The sequence below is a fragment of the Cryptotermes secundus genome, unplaced genomic scaffold (genome assembly GCF_002891405.2).
Source record: "Cryptotermes secundus unplaced genomic scaffold, Csec_1.0 scaffold1703, whole genome shotgun sequence".
Lineage (NCBI taxonomy): Eukaryota > Metazoa > Arthropoda > Insecta > Blattodea > Kalotermitidae > Cryptotermes > Cryptotermes secundus.
This window is the reverse complement of record NW_019744157.1, coordinates 42,756-61,346: the sequence shown is the minus strand read 5'-3', so window position 1 is coordinate 61,346 and position 18,591 is coordinate 42,756. Positions and strand designations below refer to the sequence as shown.

At 38.9% G+C, this 18,591-nt stretch overlaps 1 protein-coding gene across 1 annotated transcript in view; it reads left to right on the top strand.

The window, feature by feature from the left end:
- The window catches only part of LOC111874603 (neurexin-4), a gene marked incomplete at its 5' end in the record, with an annotated part of 78,342 nt that overhangs the window by 39,086 nt on the left and 20,665 nt on the right, over nucleotides 1-18,591 (top strand). The window contains 9 exon segments of the mRNA XM_023870232.2: nucleotides 1,131-1,347; nucleotides 2,057-2,157; nucleotides 5,151-5,310; nucleotides 7,868-7,993; nucleotides 9,658-9,861; nucleotides 10,951-11,106; nucleotides 11,819-11,965; nucleotides 13,595-13,765; nucleotides 14,149-14,266. Coding sequence (XP_023726000.2) covers nucleotides 1,131-1,347; nucleotides 2,057-2,157; nucleotides 5,151-5,310; nucleotides 7,868-7,993; nucleotides 9,658-9,861; nucleotides 10,951-11,106; nucleotides 11,819-11,965; nucleotides 13,595-13,765; nucleotides 14,149-14,266 — 1,400 coding nt within the window.

Below are 18,591 nucleotides of genomic sequence, written 5' to 3'. Positions count from 1 at the left end.
TGACAGAGCTACAGGATGACAGTCGAAATCTAGCCTTCATACAAGACAGTTGGAACTGAGCCTTCATACAAGACAGTTGGAACCTAATCGAGACGTCGCAGAAGCCACGTGATACCACAAGCGATAATACTTGTATGGTGTATAAGTGTGAGTGTCCAATAAAGATTCGCTGAATCCGAGACCCACGTGAATTTAATGGTCGCGTGACATACCCAACACTTGACAATATGTTATATTTAATTAAAATCTTCATTTTTATGTCGGATATTTTCTAAAGGTTTTCCAACAAAAATTTTATATGCATTTTTTGTCTCTGCATCCATTCCACATGTCTAGCCTATCATAACCTCCTTAATTTAATGATTGTAAGAATACTGAGACTTGTATGTATCATGACATTCCTAGTTATTATGTACAGCATTAAAATAAAAACTAACTCCATGGCCTGTAGTCCACAAGCGAACTATACCGACCGAGCGACTGCCACTTGTTGGTGAAGTTAATACCAACTTTAGTGGATAGAGGGTGTTGCATGGTCAGCGCAACGGATCCGCACAGCCGTTAATCTCTTTTCTAGACCAGAGCCGCTACTTTTCCCTTCATGTAGCTCCTCAATTATCCTCATGAGGCTGAGTGGACCCTGTTTCAAACCCACTACTTCTCAGAATATCTGGTAGCACCGGGAATCGAACTCGGGACCTCATGATATGTAGCCAGGAACTCTGACCACTAGACCACAGAGGCGGTCATGCAGCATTACATTTGGATATATTCCTGAGAACTTTTTTCCACAAACCCTAGGAGTATGTATTCTCAAGTAGATGCATAAATAAAATAGTAACGTGTGAAGCAATTTTTAGCCATTATGCTGCAGACTTTTTGAACTCTGTAAGAAACTAGTTAATTTTTCTTATGCAGTGATTTGAACTGAGTTTATAAACAAAGTAGGTCATATAAAATATTACTCAATTTGTTATTTTGAACTAATATACATTTTGTATGTATTTATAAGAAAGATGCTTGTTTTTTTATCGTTGTTTACTTGTTTAATGCAGCAGTGAGTTAGGAGTTTCTGTTTTAAAATCTGGCATTAACGCTTAATTTTGTATGTTATGTTTTTATTATTGCAGCTCTTCCTACATGAAGGTAAAATTAAGGTTGAACTCTTCACAGCAGGAAATCCAAAAGCTCTGTTAGACAATTATGAAGAAGTGTTTAATGATGGAAAATGGCATCAAGTGATACTCACAATTGGGACCAATTTTCTAGAGTTGAATGTAGATGGGAGACCAATGAAAACTGTTCGCATATTGTCAATGACTACTGGAAGTGTTTATTACATAGCAGGTAAGCTTTATATTGAGTTAGTGTTTGTAATCATGTTTCGACCATTCAAAATTCATAATGTGTTTACATCCATAAACTGTTAGACAAGTACAATTGGACAAGTCAGTTTAAGTCATCTAAAACACTACAAGTCAACAACTCTTAAAAATGTATAGAAAGATATACAAGACTACGAACAATACAGTCATCTTAGGATCATTGTCCCCCTGCTGAAGCTAGCAACTGAGGATGACATCCCCCATCAATCCAATATAAAGCAACACATTGTAAGTTAAATGATCATAATGTTCACATGGCAGTCAGAATGCTACTGTGTGCAAATATGCTTTAATTATGAATGTTAATTTAAAACAGTTTTATGTTGTCAGACAGTTAGACCACCATTGCACTACAGTCGTCACTGGCATATGTACATATAGGCATGTTGCATTTTTGTGTGTTCAGCCATCTGTATGGCAGTTGTATCCCCATTAAAACTTGAAAATAGCTTATACAGGATGGATTCATTCTTATTCATAAAGTGTGAATGTTTCTATGTGACACACTATCCTAGTAATTTCTCCAGTAACAGTCTTTTTCACAAAATGCACTTACTCTTCATAAGATAATGCAATGTGTTATGAAGGCATTAACCTCTAGAGAACTATGAAATCTTTCTTTAAGGCAGACCATTAAAAAGTTTGCATCATTATTTTTGATTGATTTGCAGGAGCTCCAGTTAATGTTATAAAGCACCGAGGATTTGTGGGATGTATGAGAGTGATCAGCATAGATGGGAACTACAAACTGCCGACAGATTGGAAAGAAGAAGTAAGTTCAGTGGACTTAACAGTGGTGGCAGTGAAGTGCATTATCTTTTGGGATAATGCCATATAGTCTGATAGAAGTCCACTGACATTTCAGATAAATATCCTGTTTGCATCTTCATGGTTTGAAGAGTCATGCAAGAATTCGGTAAGAAGTAGGTGGCAAGCAGTGTGAACCACATGCTTCAAACCAGGATCTGATATATGCAGGAGGAAACTAGGGAGAAACAATTCAAGGGAGACCCCTTGTATGTGGCTTAGAGTGAACCAGTAAGAAACGAGAAGAGTAACTATTTGGCATGGGAAACGGATATTTTGTTGCATACTTTGATGCCAGATACATGAGCTGTATCTTCATGGAGGTGATTGGCATTGAGCTCCATTCCAATAATATGTATATGAGGGATAGTTTCTGTCAAAGCAAGTCATGGAAACCTTTCATCTACTCCCTGAAAGAACATAGGAAGTTCTCTAAATAGGATTCCCGAGATTGGATTTTCCATCAAGCTGTAGTTCAGGCATATTACCCTTATCAGGTCATTTATTTCACCTTTTCAGGGCACCCATACACCCTGAGCCTTCCTTATTTCTCTTCCTCTGCTCTTTCCCCATTTTGCTTCCAAACTTCCCTTCCACTGTACTTCACTCATATCTCCTGCTGCTTGCTTAGAAGTAACATGTCTTCGCTCTACCTCTTTCCCATTTTTCCACCCACTACACATGACTCTTGCCCTTATTTCTGTAAGGAACAAAATGTCCCTTTCCAGGGCCAGGGAGTCACTGCTCTTGGTCCCTGTTGGTTTGCTCTGAGCCATGCACAGACAGTGAGCCTTCTCTGAATTGGCTGGCCCTAGGTTTCCTCTTGTCTACTGAAATGCTGGTTTTCTGCCTGCTTCTTGCTGGCTTACGCTTCAAACTCTGAAGATGGGGTGGTACACTCCTCCAGAACATCAATGGACTTCTGCTGGATTACACAGCATAACATTCCAGAATCCCATGAATTTGCCACATCTGTTGCATTTATACTGATACTTGAAGGAATAAGTCATTTATTCACAAAGTAAAAAGTTCCATGTTTCATGTTTACACTTTGTGGACCAGTCGCATAATATTATGCTTTTCACTTTTAAACGTGGCGGACTGGTCGCATAATATTATGATTTAAACACATGTTATGTTGCAACACACTATACCTTGCTCCGGTGCCACACAGATGTATAACTGGTGTGTAATAGACCTCCCGAATGTTTGCTTAGTAGTCAGTATAGCAAGTGTCACGTGACTTCGAACAAGGCCAAGACTAACCTTGAATGTGCAGAAGATAAATTTCAGACAAGGGTGTGGGTTCAAGGGTGTGAGCAGTGACAGGCGGCCAGTTGTTTGTAAGGCACCCTCGAAGCAGGTTATACTTACAGTTTTTCTATCATCTGTTTAAAAATGTCAGTTTCCTTGTGCGCTAAATCGTACATAATGAGTAAGAAATTAGGTCAGGGTATAGGTCTACAGTCACAGACGAAGCAAGTAACTGCAGATGTATATAATTACTTAAAGAGAGCTGCTGTAAAGTTAAGGTTCTTCGAAACGAGAATAGGGTAGTTCCAATGAAATATGAGGGGTCGGTGAAAATGGAAGAAAGAGTGTTAAGAAACTCCTCCCACCACAAGCTATGTGTGGGATTTGACTAGGAATGCGAGGCCTTGTTCAAAGTTACGTGACACTGTCTATAACATGACCTCACTGTTTTCCTATCCTACTCCAAAGGAAAATGCCTTTGTTCGTCTTCAAGCTGTATGTACCAGGCAGTAAGTTAGTAGTGCAGTATGGATCAAGGACGAAAGCGGTTGAAGACAAAGTAATCTCTCGGAGAACAAGAAATATCTGACTTGTTTTCCGATGAGCTGTCTGACGTGCCTTGTGAGACATTTAATGATAGTGACTCAGACAGTGGCAGTGACAGGGGACAACAGAATTGTGGCCACAGACAGTAAAAGTTACAGTGGTAACTGCAGAATACCTTCTTTCGAGAAAAGTACGTGTTTGTGGAACAATTAGGGTGAGCAGAGGCCTTCCTCCAGATCTGAAAGAGGAATCTAAATACCTGAAACGTGGTGAAACCACATTCAGGATTAAGGGGGATATTCTTCAGTCCTGGAGGGATACTCTTGTTGTGAATATGATTTCCACAATTCACAATTCGAGCATGGTTGATGTTCAAAGGAGACATGGACAAGTAAAGAAGCCTATTTGTATTTATGATTATAATATGTTCATGAAGGGAGTTGGTAGAGCCGATCAATACTTGGCCTATTATTCTCTTCCTAGGAAAACAATAATGTGGACAAAGAAAGTTGCCTTGTGGCTTATAAATTGTGCCATTTTCAATTCATTTTTGGTTTACAAAAATCTAAACCCTGATTTGAAATTGAAATACAAAGCGTTTCTGATGAATGTGGCAAAGGCCTGGGCTACAGACCAGATGGTGGCAGCGGAGCAGTCAGACAGAGACTTAGGGAGACCAGGCCCAACAACTCCCACCCCGCGCAGGCCTCATGTGAACCCCCTTGGGCGACTCTTGGGTGATAGGCGGAAACATACCATTGTGAAAATTGTGAAGAGTGAACATTCCAAGGGGAACCATCTTTGGCCCTACATAATAATAACATCTAGCGTAAAAAGGTTATCCATTTTATAATATTTCATTACTTTGTTAGTGTTTTATCGTTGCTGCATTTTAGCTTTATATAGTGCGGCCTGATGTGTCAGAATTGTATCTCATAGTACAAGACTACTGTGAAAGGACTATTTTCTTTACCCATTGATTGTATCTTGGGTAATGAAAATTATTTTTATGAAGTAGCATCTGTTTCACATCCCAGCTTCTCCCTTGGTTCCAGCTTGATCAGTAGTGAATAATTACTGGAATCTTTTATGTTTTGAGAATTGATGTTAATTATGTTAATGTATTGTGTCTCCGTCTGTTAATGTTTATTTGTTCAGGAATACTGCTGTGCCAATAGTGTTGTGTTTGACACTTGTCAAATGACTGACCGATGCAATCCAAATCCCTGCAAACACTTGGGAGTTTGCAAGCAGAACTCAATGGAGTTTTTCTGTGATTGTACCAATACTGGGTATTCAGGAGCTGTCTGCCATACTTGTAAGTAATGTACCACCAGCAAGGCATACTATGTAACTGAAGCATATATAGGATTTTGAGTTTTTGAGATTAAATCAGGTAACAGAAACCTCAGTTAAGAGACTGATTTTTGAGTCTCAGCCTTCAACAGTTTTCAGATAACTACTTTGGTTTTGTGTAGTAGCATGCAGACTACCTGATCCATCACATGTGTAATGGTTGGTAAGGCTAGCACAAATTAGTTTGTTAACAAAGCTTATCTCTCACCCCTTCTTTTTGTCCTTGGCAATAAAAGGATGTGGGCTGGAATTGCGTTTTTGAGTATAATGATTTGTGAACTTTTTTATTGATTAGGAGTTCTGAGATTATAATAGATACATCATACTCTTTAGTAGACTGCAAAAAAGTGACTGGTGTTACAAATTGCACTTACTTTGAAAAATTGATTTAGTAAAGAAAGTCCTCATTTTTGTCTCTGTTCTCAGAACTTCCGAATTCTCATCTTGAACGGAAGAAATTGTCTTGCATTTTGTATCTTGTCACCATGATTGTGGCCTCAGAATAATGTTCGAAAGTAGTCAAATGGAATGTTATTGTTTTGTGGTTGCATGGAGTATGGGTAAGGCATCTTTAAAAATTGAACATCCAAAATATATTTTCAGTGCAGATATAATTGACTCAGCATAAGTTAAATTTATTTTATGATCAGAATACACAGAGAGATGACCGAATTTTAACTAAGTTTGAAATCCTGATAAATCTGACACATTAACTGCCTGCAGGAGGTTTTGAATTGAATGTTCCTACCGTGGCAATGAATGCCTGATAAGCCCAGCATAGGACAAAGGAGGGAAAGTTCCTGGACTCTTATTTTTGTAACTACCTCAGTGAAAGATGAGAAGGGAGGTCAAGGTCACACTTCTGCAAGCCTATTGCAGCAGTCTACCACATGGCACTGCACTGTGCACACGCATTGTTTTTACACAAGTGTTTTTTCAACTTCTTGTTTTATTTTGTCTACAATGGATGGTAAAATTGAGCAACATATCTGAATCAAGTTTTGCATGAAGCTTGGTAAACCTGCTACTGAAAACCATGAAATGCTTCATGATGCTTTTGGAGAACATTCTTCAAACTACACAGTGGTTTTTGAATGGCATTCATGTTTCAAGACTGGTTGAGTGTGATTTGAAGATGAACATTCAGAGCAACCAAGCATCAGCAAAATAACAAAATGGTAAATAAACTCGAGAACTCATCCATGGAGGTCATCGCTGAACAATCCATGAGCTTGCAGACACCACAAAGGTCAGTTAATGAAGTTTGCCAGGAGATCTTAACAGAAAATTTGAACATGTGCCGCATTGCTGCGTAGTTTGTTCCCTGACTTTTGACATACGATCAAAAGCAGTGCTGTATAAACGTGTGTCTTGAGCTATGAGAGAAGGCTAACAAGGACCCAACTTTTATCTCTAGGATAATGAAAGGTGACAAAATTTGGATTTACAGTTATGATCCAGAAACGAAGCAGTCGCAGTGGCAGAGCCCACAGTCACCAAGAGCAAAAGAGGTGCAGCAGGTCTGGAGTTCAACAAAGAGCATACTCATTGGTTTTTTCGATATGAAGGGGATCGTTCACCATGAATTTGTTTCTCCCAACACTACGGTCAACTCTGACTCTTACTGTGATGTTTTGAAATGCTTGAGAGAAAATATGCAATGAAAAAAGCCGGAACTTTGGCAGAATCACAACTGGCTCCTTCATAATGACAACATGCCTGCCCACACATCCCTGAAAACCGCAAAGTTTGTAACTAACAGCAGCAGCATTATCATTCCCCCCCAAATTGAAAATGAAGCTGAAGGAACGACATTTTGGAACAGTGTCTGACATCCAAAGGGAATCACAAGCAGTACTCAGCAATATTAAGGAAAATGGCTTTCATTGTGCCTGTGAAGCATGGAAAAACGGCGGGATCATTGTATGCGTTCTGAAGAAGACTACTTTGAAAGAGATGGCAGCCAAAATTGAATAAATTAAGCCAACATTTATTTTCTGACCTAGTCCAGGAACTCTCCAATAGCACCTTATATCTTCCCTTTGTGTGCAAATATGTTGAAATATATTGTGTCTGTACATACTGCCCATATCATGAAGGCATTGTGCTAAATCTTGTTACAATGCAAGATGCTAACCAGACAGTATGTGACGTGTCTAGCTGTCACATGAGAGGTCCATTTCCAAGCCTTAATTGGTGGTAAATATTAATCTGTTAGTTCATCTGCGGGTTTGCCGGAAACAAAAAGTTATTAGAGCTTTGTAGCAATCCCAAAAAGAAGTACTCTAATCTTTATCTGATACAATGCCACATGAAAAATAGGTTCTGATTACCTTAAGTGTCTTGGTTCTTACATTCTTATTGTAAATCTATGTAATAATGGTGAAAGGGATTTTAAGCAGTGTTGACAGCTGAACCAAAAGTTAAAAATTGCATTAATATGTGATGTCTTCAAACATAAAAATAGGGAATTAATGCAGTATAGATCATAACATTTAAATTTTGTTTTGTCTTTGCAGCCTTGAATCCTTTGTCATGTACTGCGTACAAAAATACAAATGCTGTTAACCAGAGAGCAGAGATGAAGATTGACGTTGATGGAAGTGGTCCTCTGCGTCCATTCCCAGTAACATGCGAGTTCTATGGTGAGAACCACATACTTCACACAAATATTGCTTGCTTTTAGGTTCCCTTTACGAGAAAAATAGCATAGTTGAAACTTTGCTTTATTGGTGTGAGGACTGCAGTAAATTGTGCACTGTAAGAATAAGGTTCAGACATTAGTATTTTCACATTTAAGCATGAAATTAGTGTATCATCTGGGTAATTGCCACATTACACAGGGCAATTGATTGTATATTGATTGCAGAAGACTGATAATGTAATCTGATATAGTGTTTATTGACAGTAAATTATCATAGTTGTACACTCAGATGCCTTATATTTATTGTCATTAGTATTGTCCTGCAACAAAGGGAAGGTGAAAGTGGTGGGCACGTTGGTTAACCTTGACATTTTTGAAGTCCATTTAGAGACATATTGAGCTTCAGTTTACCAGTGATAATGGCAAGACTGATTTCATCTTGCACAGTGCACGCTGAGTGAGAGAGGGAGGTTTGGTAATAGCCTCAAGATATCTTCGTTGGAGGGCTAATACACAAGTTTAGGCTTTTTTTTTTTTGCAACCTATGAATTTCTTACTCATTTACAGTATTTAACAACCAGGGTTTAGATTTGTTGTTTTTTCCCCCTAATTAAGGTTGCTTTGCACTTGCCATTGTTATAGAGTTTTATTTTAAACAAATTCTGGGAAGAACTTATCACCAATATCGACCGCATAGAAAATGAGGTGTCCAGTAATTCTTCCATTGTTGCATGTGTATTCATTGCCACAGTAATGTTTCTACTGAGCTGTTGCCTAGCAATGAAAGGGTGAGACACATGCAGACACACAGACTGATGGGACTGATTTATGAAGTACACTATTGAGATAAACCCAGGTGCCATGATATGCATGCCAAGTTTCGTAGTGTAGTGCCAAGGACCATGAACTCTCTGATCGACGAGCTATACCATCCCGCAACATGGCATCGAACTCGGCTTTTGCGATAGCGAGTCGGTCCGGTGCCAGTCGCCGTGGTCGGCAGGTTACTGGTGGGCCAGGCACAGTCCTGATGTGGTGGACGGTGTTGTGTCGTATCTCGCGCTGGACTCCGGCTGGGCGGGTCAGGTCCGGGAACTCTGTGAGGAGGCTGTCGATCGGTGTGTTGCTGCTGATTGTCTTTACACTGGGGATCAGTGCGTTGGCCGCTGATGCCGGAGCTGACAGCGTCGTGACCCCGTCCAGGATGCGGTTGTTCCGACAGTCCACCAGGAGACCGAAATGCGACAGGAAGTCCACGCCGATGATAGGATGTGGGACTTTGGCCACCACGAAGCGCCACATGAATTCTCGGCGTAAGCCCAAGATTGGTTCAGCCAATCAAAAGTTGATAGAGGGCAGTACACAGACACACAGATAGCATGGAGATTGCCTAAGCCTACTTTCAGTTTTTGGAATCTACAAACTAGACTTATCATTTTACTTCCAGTACTAGCTAACTGTTTACAGTTTTCATTTTATAATCTTTCTCATATATTTATTACAAGTTTCCACTGAACTCTGAAAAATTCTAGTCTGAAGTATTTACTCTTGACTTTCAACAGAATTATGCTGATTGCAGCAAGCTATGACAACTCACCATATCCAGTTAGCATGATGAAAGATCTTAATACAATCTTCTGACAGTATTTAATGTGCTCATTTCAGCGGATGGAAGAGTTCTGACTGTGGTGAACCACAGGAATGAAGGAACAACACCAGTAGATGGTTTCCCAGAACCTGGAAGTTTTGTGCAGGATATAATGTATGATGCAGATATGGATCAAATAGAAGCTCTCATCAACAGATCTGCAACATGTCAGCAGAGACTGCGCTATGAATGCAAGCAGTCACGTCTTTTCAACTCTCCATGTATGTGATTTGTTTCATTTACATGGAGTTTTAAGGATTTGTTTTGTTCAGCAGCCACTTATAATTGGGGAATATCAGTTCATATTGAACATAATGGTAGGTACGTGCTAGCGTAGCTGGTTGAGGCTCTGTGCTACAAGCCAGAAGGGTTTGGGTTCAAGTCCCGATGAGGTAGATTTTTTCAGTTGACCTAATCTTTCAGCTGCACTATGATCCTGGTGTCAACTCAGCCTCTAACAGAAATGAGTGCCAGGAATCTTCCGGGGGAGGGGCTGGGGGTGCGGCCGGCACATAAGGCTGACAACCGTACTGCCATCTGTGAGCCAGTTGTCTAGAGAAAATGTGGGAGCCTTAATGTCTTAGAACCCTATGAGCCTCCACAGCCTGTTACAAGGATAAAGATGATGTTGAACCAGAGACAATTATAAGTTCAAAATATGGAGAACTGTAGGAAGTAGTTCAGTTAACTCTGTTAAGTGTGAAATTCTTGTGAAATTTAAAAATGTCTGCCACGCACAAAATATTGTTCATTACGAAGATCAACTGCTCAATGATGTGCATGCAGTTTATTCTGAAGATTGTACAAACAAATACAGCATGTAGGCAAAAGGCAGTGTCTGAATGTTAAAAGATGTGTTATATATGGTTACCATTATGCTGTAATGGGTTAAAAATTATAATCTAAAATATTTTAATACATTTTTGTATATCTGCATAATTATTAGTTAATTTTGAACAGCTCACTTCTGTTACTTTGAAACTTGTGTCTTCTTTCTGGACTAATGTTAAAGCTTCTCTGTTACTCTGTGTTTTCTGAACAGACGTGCATCAGTGGCTGTACTCTTCTGATAAAGTTGCTTGATCATGACAGTCTTGATTGACCATAAAGATAATTTCTTGGCCAGGTGTTGTTCTGATACAAGTTCAGTACATACATACTCTCCATAGAACAGTTTACATCATTTTCTGAGTTTTTACAGAATTTTTGAAAACTAAATAGACATAAAGGAATTTTCACGTAAAGAGAAAAAGTTAGGGCTCTTGAATTTTACTGTTTCTGTTGATCAAATATACTTTTATACTTGCCAGCTGATGAAGGAAATTTCCGTCCCTCTTCTTGGTGGGTTTCACGTTACAATCAGCGCATGGATTACTGGGGTGGTTCTCTGCCAGGCTCTCGCAAATGTGAGTGCGGGATCATGGGGAAGTGTGTGGACACCACTAAGTGGTGTAATTGTGACTCAGGTAAGAGACTGTATCATATTCTCAGTCAGTTTTACTCTATTCTTTGTTCCTTTCACATTGTATAATGGATGTTAATATATGTATTGTCACATCGGTTTGGACTGGTGAATGGATTTATTGACCGCTTACACATGTCTCAGAACTACAAGCAATTACAGTACCACCACTAACCTCCACAATTCACAAATCACCATAGCATCCACTAAACCTTTTCCAGCTTTTTGTGTCTTCACCAGCTGTTCCCTGACAATGGCATCTAACAGTTGTGGTTCTACAGCTTCATGTGCTCAAGTCTTCTCATCATTGGTTTACTCACCTGGACACGGTTGTTTCTATTTGATGCAACCCACATTATTAGTGAACATATTTTTCTGAAAACCAAATATTTTGTATGAAGTTAGCTATATTATCATCAGGGCATTATTTTAATTGGCATTTTCCAAAATGTTATGTTTATTAGAATATCGAATGATGGACAGACTCCAAAGACCTAGTGATCCCAAACAGAATCCTTATTTAATATTCCCAAGTTTAAGCAAGTTCATGATTTTACTCAAGATTTCTGCAGTCTGAACCCACGTATGTCGCTGTTAAGTTTCTTCCATGTTAGGTATTTCCCAATTAGTGTTCCATTCCACTGCCCTTTACAGAAACAGTAATGTTATTTCACTGTAAGGAAGTGGTTTAAATACATTTTTTGTTTTTGAACCAGGTTTAGATAGCTGGTTGGAAGACGGAGGAGATCTGACACATAAGGAACATCTGCCTGTTAAACAGCTGCGATTTGGTGACACAGGGAGTCCATTAGATGAAAAGGAGGGTCGATACACCTTGGGTCCTCTCATGTGTGAAGGAGATGGTATGTTATGTTGTATTCTATAGTTTCATGTAAGCTGTAGTCAGAAACCTGAAACACAGAAGATGATTGTGATTGCTGTGATTGCACTTGAGTAAGTTATTACCAGAGAAGAGACTGGCAAATGGCAAAGGAGAACCAAGGAAGGAAGAATATGTCCAAGCTAATGAACTCTCTGATGAAAGGAGTAGGAGTCATTTGTTAGCTGTCTGACATTATGCGTGAATGAATTCCCAGAGTTAGAATATGCAGTCTGACAAGTCTTATACCAGAATGTGTGGGAGGATGTGCCTGTTGTGCAAATTCATTGAGGAAACCCTAGTTGCATCACTTGTATATTTGATTTGAATGGCCATGGTATGTGACTGAATTTCTCCAAATGTTTGGTTGCCCACCAAAAGAGATGTAATTAACACACACAAGTAAGTGTTCTTTGCTCCACTGACTAAAAATGCAAGAAAAATGTAGGCATAAACTTAATGTAAATGCATTGAAAGGGACATATGTCATTCTCTTTCACTGAGAGTATATGTTTAACCATATTTTTGGACCGAAACCTCTGAAGAACAATGAGACCAGTCATATATGAAATCGGTATATTTTTCGTGTTTGTTTTAATGTGTGTGTACGTTCTCTCATTGATAAATAAGGAATTGGTCAGAATTTAATTATTAGGCGTTTTATTTATAGTACTGTATCCATTGTCTGATTAAAACAAAGTACAGTGGAACCTTGAACTTCAAACACAATCTGTGGCAGGAAGTGGTTTGACTTTCGAGTTCAATTTCTCAATTTGAAATAAGGTAAATTGAATTAATCCATTCTAAACCCTCAAAATTTACCCAGTATAAAACATTTTAAGTGCCTATTCCAAAAGATCTTATTGCTGAATAATGATTAAACAAGGATATTTAATTTCAATAATTGAATGTTGTATTTATAATAGTATACACATAAAAATACTGTATAATAATCAATCAGTAATAATACTAGGAGGGATAGTACTGTTCACTGGAAGGTGAATTGCCCTTCTTTCATCTGGAATCCGCTAGTTGAGAGCTGTGGTTCATTAACATTACAACCATGACTTGATTTTTTCTTTGGAGACAAACCTGTCTAATGTTATTTGTTTTTGTCTCTTCTTTTAAATGTTCTTGAAATGTTGCAGTACATTGTTATTAAACAGGTTGATACTCATGTTCACAACTGCAATATTGGGATGCCATTTCTATACAAGGCGTGACATCCACGTGATTCTTTGACTTTTGAGTTTTTCTTGAAGTTTCAAAACCAGATTTTCCTCGAATTTTTTATTTGAGTTTTGAATAGCTCAAACATCAAACCTTTCAAAGTTTGAGGGTCCACTGTATGTTCCTGACATACTTAATGGCTGAGGTAGTTTGTACAAAATGTTTTCATTCTTCTTGTACAAACTTATATGGTGGCTATCAAGACTTTCTATCACTTTACATTGTTTCCCCAATGCTAAAGAAAAATGTGACTGCATAATATGATAGGCAGTTTTATTATTCAATTAACAGGAGAATATCTGTAAATTTCATTTTTTAAATTAATCAAAACTGAAATTCAAGACAGATGTTACTTGAATATGTATTGTCTTAATTGTTACAGACTTATTCAACAATGTTGTAACATTCCGCATTGCTGATGCTTCTATAAACCTCCCAACATTTGATATGGGGCATAGTGGAGATATTTACTTTGAGTTCAAGACCACTGTTGAGAATGCTGTCATCATCCATAGCAAGGGACCAACTGATTATATAAAAATCTCCATCATTGGTAAGGCCAAAGCAAATAATCTGAGAAATAATAATAATGATGATGATAATTCACAGTCATTAGGGTTCTGTAACCTGTGCAGTTGGCATTGCCATTGATGAGCTGTAACCAGGAACTTAGAGATCCATATTTGGTCAGATTTCATACATCATGCAGTGGGGACATTGTTACAAATGAATGGCTTGAAAACATATGTTTGATTCCAGTTTGTCTATACTGTTGCAAAATATGAAGACTTCCCAATTAGTGTTATTGTGATGTTAAAGAAGATACTTTCAGAAGGTTTTGTTGCACCATGTCACTCCACAGGTTTGAATTATTTTCTTCTTAATTAAGAATTGAAGTTCCAGATTTTTACATTCCCAAATGTGGCTTCTTGGCAGGTGGTGATCAGTTGCAGTTTCAGTATCAGGCTGGCAGTGGCCCACTTGGAGTGAGTGTGGATACTGCATACAGATTAGCTGACAACAACTGGCATTCTGTATCTGTGGAAAGGAACAGGTTGGTGTCAGATAAATAACAAGTTGGAAAATATATGCATAGCATAAAAGTTGCATTATGTTTGTTCTCGTTTGTTCATTTATCTCAGAAGCCCTAAGACAGACTTGAAATGAGTGCATCATTTTCTCTGCATTGTTTTTGATGCATTTCTTCTGAAAAGTATTTAGTGAGTTAATTCGAGATGCATGCAGAAATGTGTGTTAGTCTTCATGTAAAGTGAGAAACCTTTCTAGATTATACTAATCAGATTTTTACTATGGAACTTGTCTTACTGCTTTGTAGCATGTTCACAATGAGAAGTTCCAAAAATGTACCTAATGACTTTGTCATGCTTGTCTCTCCCATTTTATGCATGTAACAATTTGCAAACCACTGAATACATTTTAATTAACTTTATGTTGGAAAGTTTAACTAAGTTTTGTTGACATGATGTCATGTAGTGTCATAGGTGGGCACTGATATTTCAGAAGAACCTGTTACTTCCGTCTTTCTGGAAGAAGTGTCTGAAATAGTAAAGCCCCACATATATGTGGTGCTATCAAAAAGTTCCTAAAATTTGAATTTTGTGCACGAATGGTTATGAGTACATCGAAATACCACTAGGTGTCTCCCCACACACCCTTCTTGAATCAGTGTGGCAAACGGCGTAAAGTTGAGTGGTTGGGTTTATTGTTGGTGAACATATTTCCATTGTTGCGTTTCCGTGAGTGCGGTCTTGCAATGGCTGACCTGAGAGAGCAGCGTGTCTGTATAAAGCTTTGTTTTAAACTTGGGGTAACCGCTGCAGAAATGCACCAAATGTTGAAGCAAGCTTTTGGTGATAACAGTTCAGGCCAGACACAAACTTATGGCTGGTATAAGTGTTTCAAAAATGGCCGAACATCAACTGATGATGACAATCGTTTGGGGCACCCGTCAACTGGCACCAGAAAATGTCACAAAAGTTAGGGATCTGATACTGCAAGATTGTAGACTGACCATCCAAGACCTCTGTAACACCTTGGGACTAAGTTATGGTACATGTCAACGAATTTTGTCAGAGAAACTGAACATGAGGAGGAATGCGGCGAAGTTTGTGCCATGACTGCTGTAAAATGACAGGAGCAGCATCACTTGGAAGTCTGCAGGGAACTTCAACAACAGCTTCAAGAGGATCAAAACTTTCTTCCGAAGGTTGTCTCTGGTGACAAAAGTTGGGTTAATGGCTACGACCCTGAAATAAGCAGCAGTCATCGCAATAGCAGAGCCTTTCTTCACCTCGGCCAAAGAAACTCAACAAGTCAAGAGCAAAGGTGAGTGCATGTTGATCTGTTTTTTTTTTATTGACGGGATTGTTCATAAGGAGTTTGTCCCTCCTGGTCAGACAGTGAATAAAGAGTTCTGTTGCGATGTTCTAAGGCGTTTGAGGGAGGACATGAGGAGAAAATGTCCAGAGAAGTGGTGCACGAATGACTGGGTACTCCACCATGACAACACACGACCACATACAGCTTATATTCTGCAGGAATTTTTGGCTAAAAACAAGATGGCAATTGTTCCCCACCCACCATACTTGCCAGACTTAGCTCCATGCAACTTCTTTCTCTTCCCCAAGATGAAAATAAAGTTGAAGGGGCGAAGATTTGATACAGGTGAGGAAATTCAAGTGGAAACGCAGACAGTACTAAACACCCTAATAAAGAAAGACTTCCAAGACGCATTTCAGAAGTGGCAGAAATGCTGGGATCGGTGTATGCACTCCCAAGGGGACTACTTTGAATGTGATGGTGCAGAATGAGATCCAGGTAAGACGTAATAGTTTTTATTAATATATTTTGGGAACTTTTGGATAGCACTGCATAGTACAACAAGCCACATTTTACATTTTCTCTAAGAACATAATGCATCATCTAATGTTTCCAGTGTTCATTTATGTTTAATTCCATTGTTGTGCTGTGAAGGCCGACTCCCGGTAATATGTTAAAAGAGTATTTAACTTTTTGTATTTTAGGGGAATATGTTGGCTAGGATAGAATTAGTCTTGGGAAATACTTGTAAGATGTACGAAAGAGGATGTAAGAAGGGTTAAGAGACTTCAAGGAATTTCTGCGTGTGGAGTTAGACGGCTGTTAGCCTTTGACGTGTCGATGCCTTGTCAGCAGATTGACGTTGAATGTATATCGAACTGCTAACTACAGAATTTACACTTGAGTGAAGGGAGGGACATTTGCAGGTAAAAGTGTTAGCCAAATGGTCTAGCAGTAGAAGGGGTGTGTCCACACTAAGGATCCCAGCCAACCACTTGGGACAAGATGTCATTATAGGCGAGCTTACACCCTCCCCCCCCACGAAAGTAATTAGTTAGCATGAAGAAAGGTATATAACCCAGAGACCAAATTAGTATGGGGATTATTCAAACAGTAATTTTGGCCCGTTTGCGGCCGAAAGGCATGTCAGAATGGGCACCGACTAGACACTACAACCGCACACGGCTTGAACACTTCTCGCAACCGCTGTTCACCACTTCTCGTGACCGTTGCCTATTTATCTTTATGTTTATTTATTTGTTTGCCCGCTTCGGTAGAACACTTTTGACTCTTCTCAGGGTTGTGCCACGGTAATAACTGGGGCAACGCGGAGACTGCACATTTAAAACTAGTCCACTGATACAAATAAATACTCTATTTCTGCTTAATCACAATATTGTTTATTTCAGAATCAAACTATAACTTTATCGGCAAGTAGCGAGTAATGTGCCTATTTATCTTTATGTTTATTTATTTGTTTGCCCGCTTCGGTAGAACACTTTTGACTCTTCTCAGGGTTGTGCCACGGTAATAACTGGGGCAACGCGGAGACTGCACATTTAAAACTAGTCCACTGATACAAATAAATACTCTATTTCTGCTTAATCACAATATTGTTTATTTCAGAATCAAACTATAACTTTATCGGCAAGTAGCGAGTAATGTGCCTATTTATCTTTATGTTTATTTATTTGTTTGCCCGCTTCGGTAGAACACTTTTGACTCTTCTCAGGGTTGTGCCACGGTAATAACTGGGGCAACGCGGAGACTGCACATTTAAAACTAGTCCACTGATACAAATAAATACTCTATTTCTGCTTAATCACAATATTGTTTATTTCAGAATCAAACTATAACTTTATCGGCAAGTAGCGAGTAATGTGCCTATTTATCTTTATGTTTATTTATTTGTTTGCCCGCTTCGGTAGAACACTTTTGACTCTTCTCAGGGTTGTGCCACGGTAATAACTGGGGCAACGCGGAGACTGCACATTTAAAACTAGTCCACTGATACAAATAAATACTCTATTTCTGCTTAATCACAATATTGTTTATTTCAGAATCAAACTATAACTTTATCGGCAAGTAGCGAGTNCTAGCGGCAGGGACGTGTATATATATATATATATATATACACAGTGGTTGAGTAGAACAGGAGAAAGAGGAGACTAGCGACCTGCAACTGGGTGGAAAAGAGAGAGAAAGTTGAGGTCCAAGAATCGTCTAAGAAAGTGTAATGTGTAACCCGACACCAGTCAGCTCTTTGTGATATTACAAAAACGTATATAACTGTATATTGCTTGTTTATACTAATGTAGGGTAGCATAGGGTGAGGATGTGGGTTTCTGTTGTTGTGATTTCCTCCCTTACCACATTTCGCACCTGCGCCCTCCTGGCAAGTCTGGTGAACAGTGTGCCCCTAGCCAATGAAGCAACGATAGAGGAAGTAATTCAGTCGTTTCCTTAGCCCTACCCCTGTGACTGCAGTACAGAAGGTGACAGTGGGGATACCTCCACGGCCCCCGGTCACCACGGCATAACAGGTGGCATAACATCCATAAATATAATACACATGTATCAACAAAGCATGTGGTTACAGCAGTAATGAGTAATGATGGTTATTTACTGATGTATTATGGCAAACTGTAGTCTCTTGACTTTGCAAACACATTCCATTTTAGATTTTCTATGAAAGAATATTCTGAAGGGACTAAAGTAAGAAATATAATAATTCATTATATTAAGTACAGTAAAGTGGATTGAAGTGGTTACCTCTCAGTACACAAGCAGTAGAAGAGGACTCACCATCAGCGATATCAGCCATACTGATAATATGCCAAATCTGAGGACATGCCATGCTGTGTTGACTAGGGGCATAATCAGCATGGATCTTTGCTTACTTCGCAGTAATAACCTTCACATAGTCTAGGAAAAGTCAGTCTAATAGTTAACATATGAAAAGGGCATTGTTTTCTTGCACAAGAAAAAGAAGTTAATTTCCCTTCCAAATGCAGAGACAAACTCTAAGGTCACTCATTG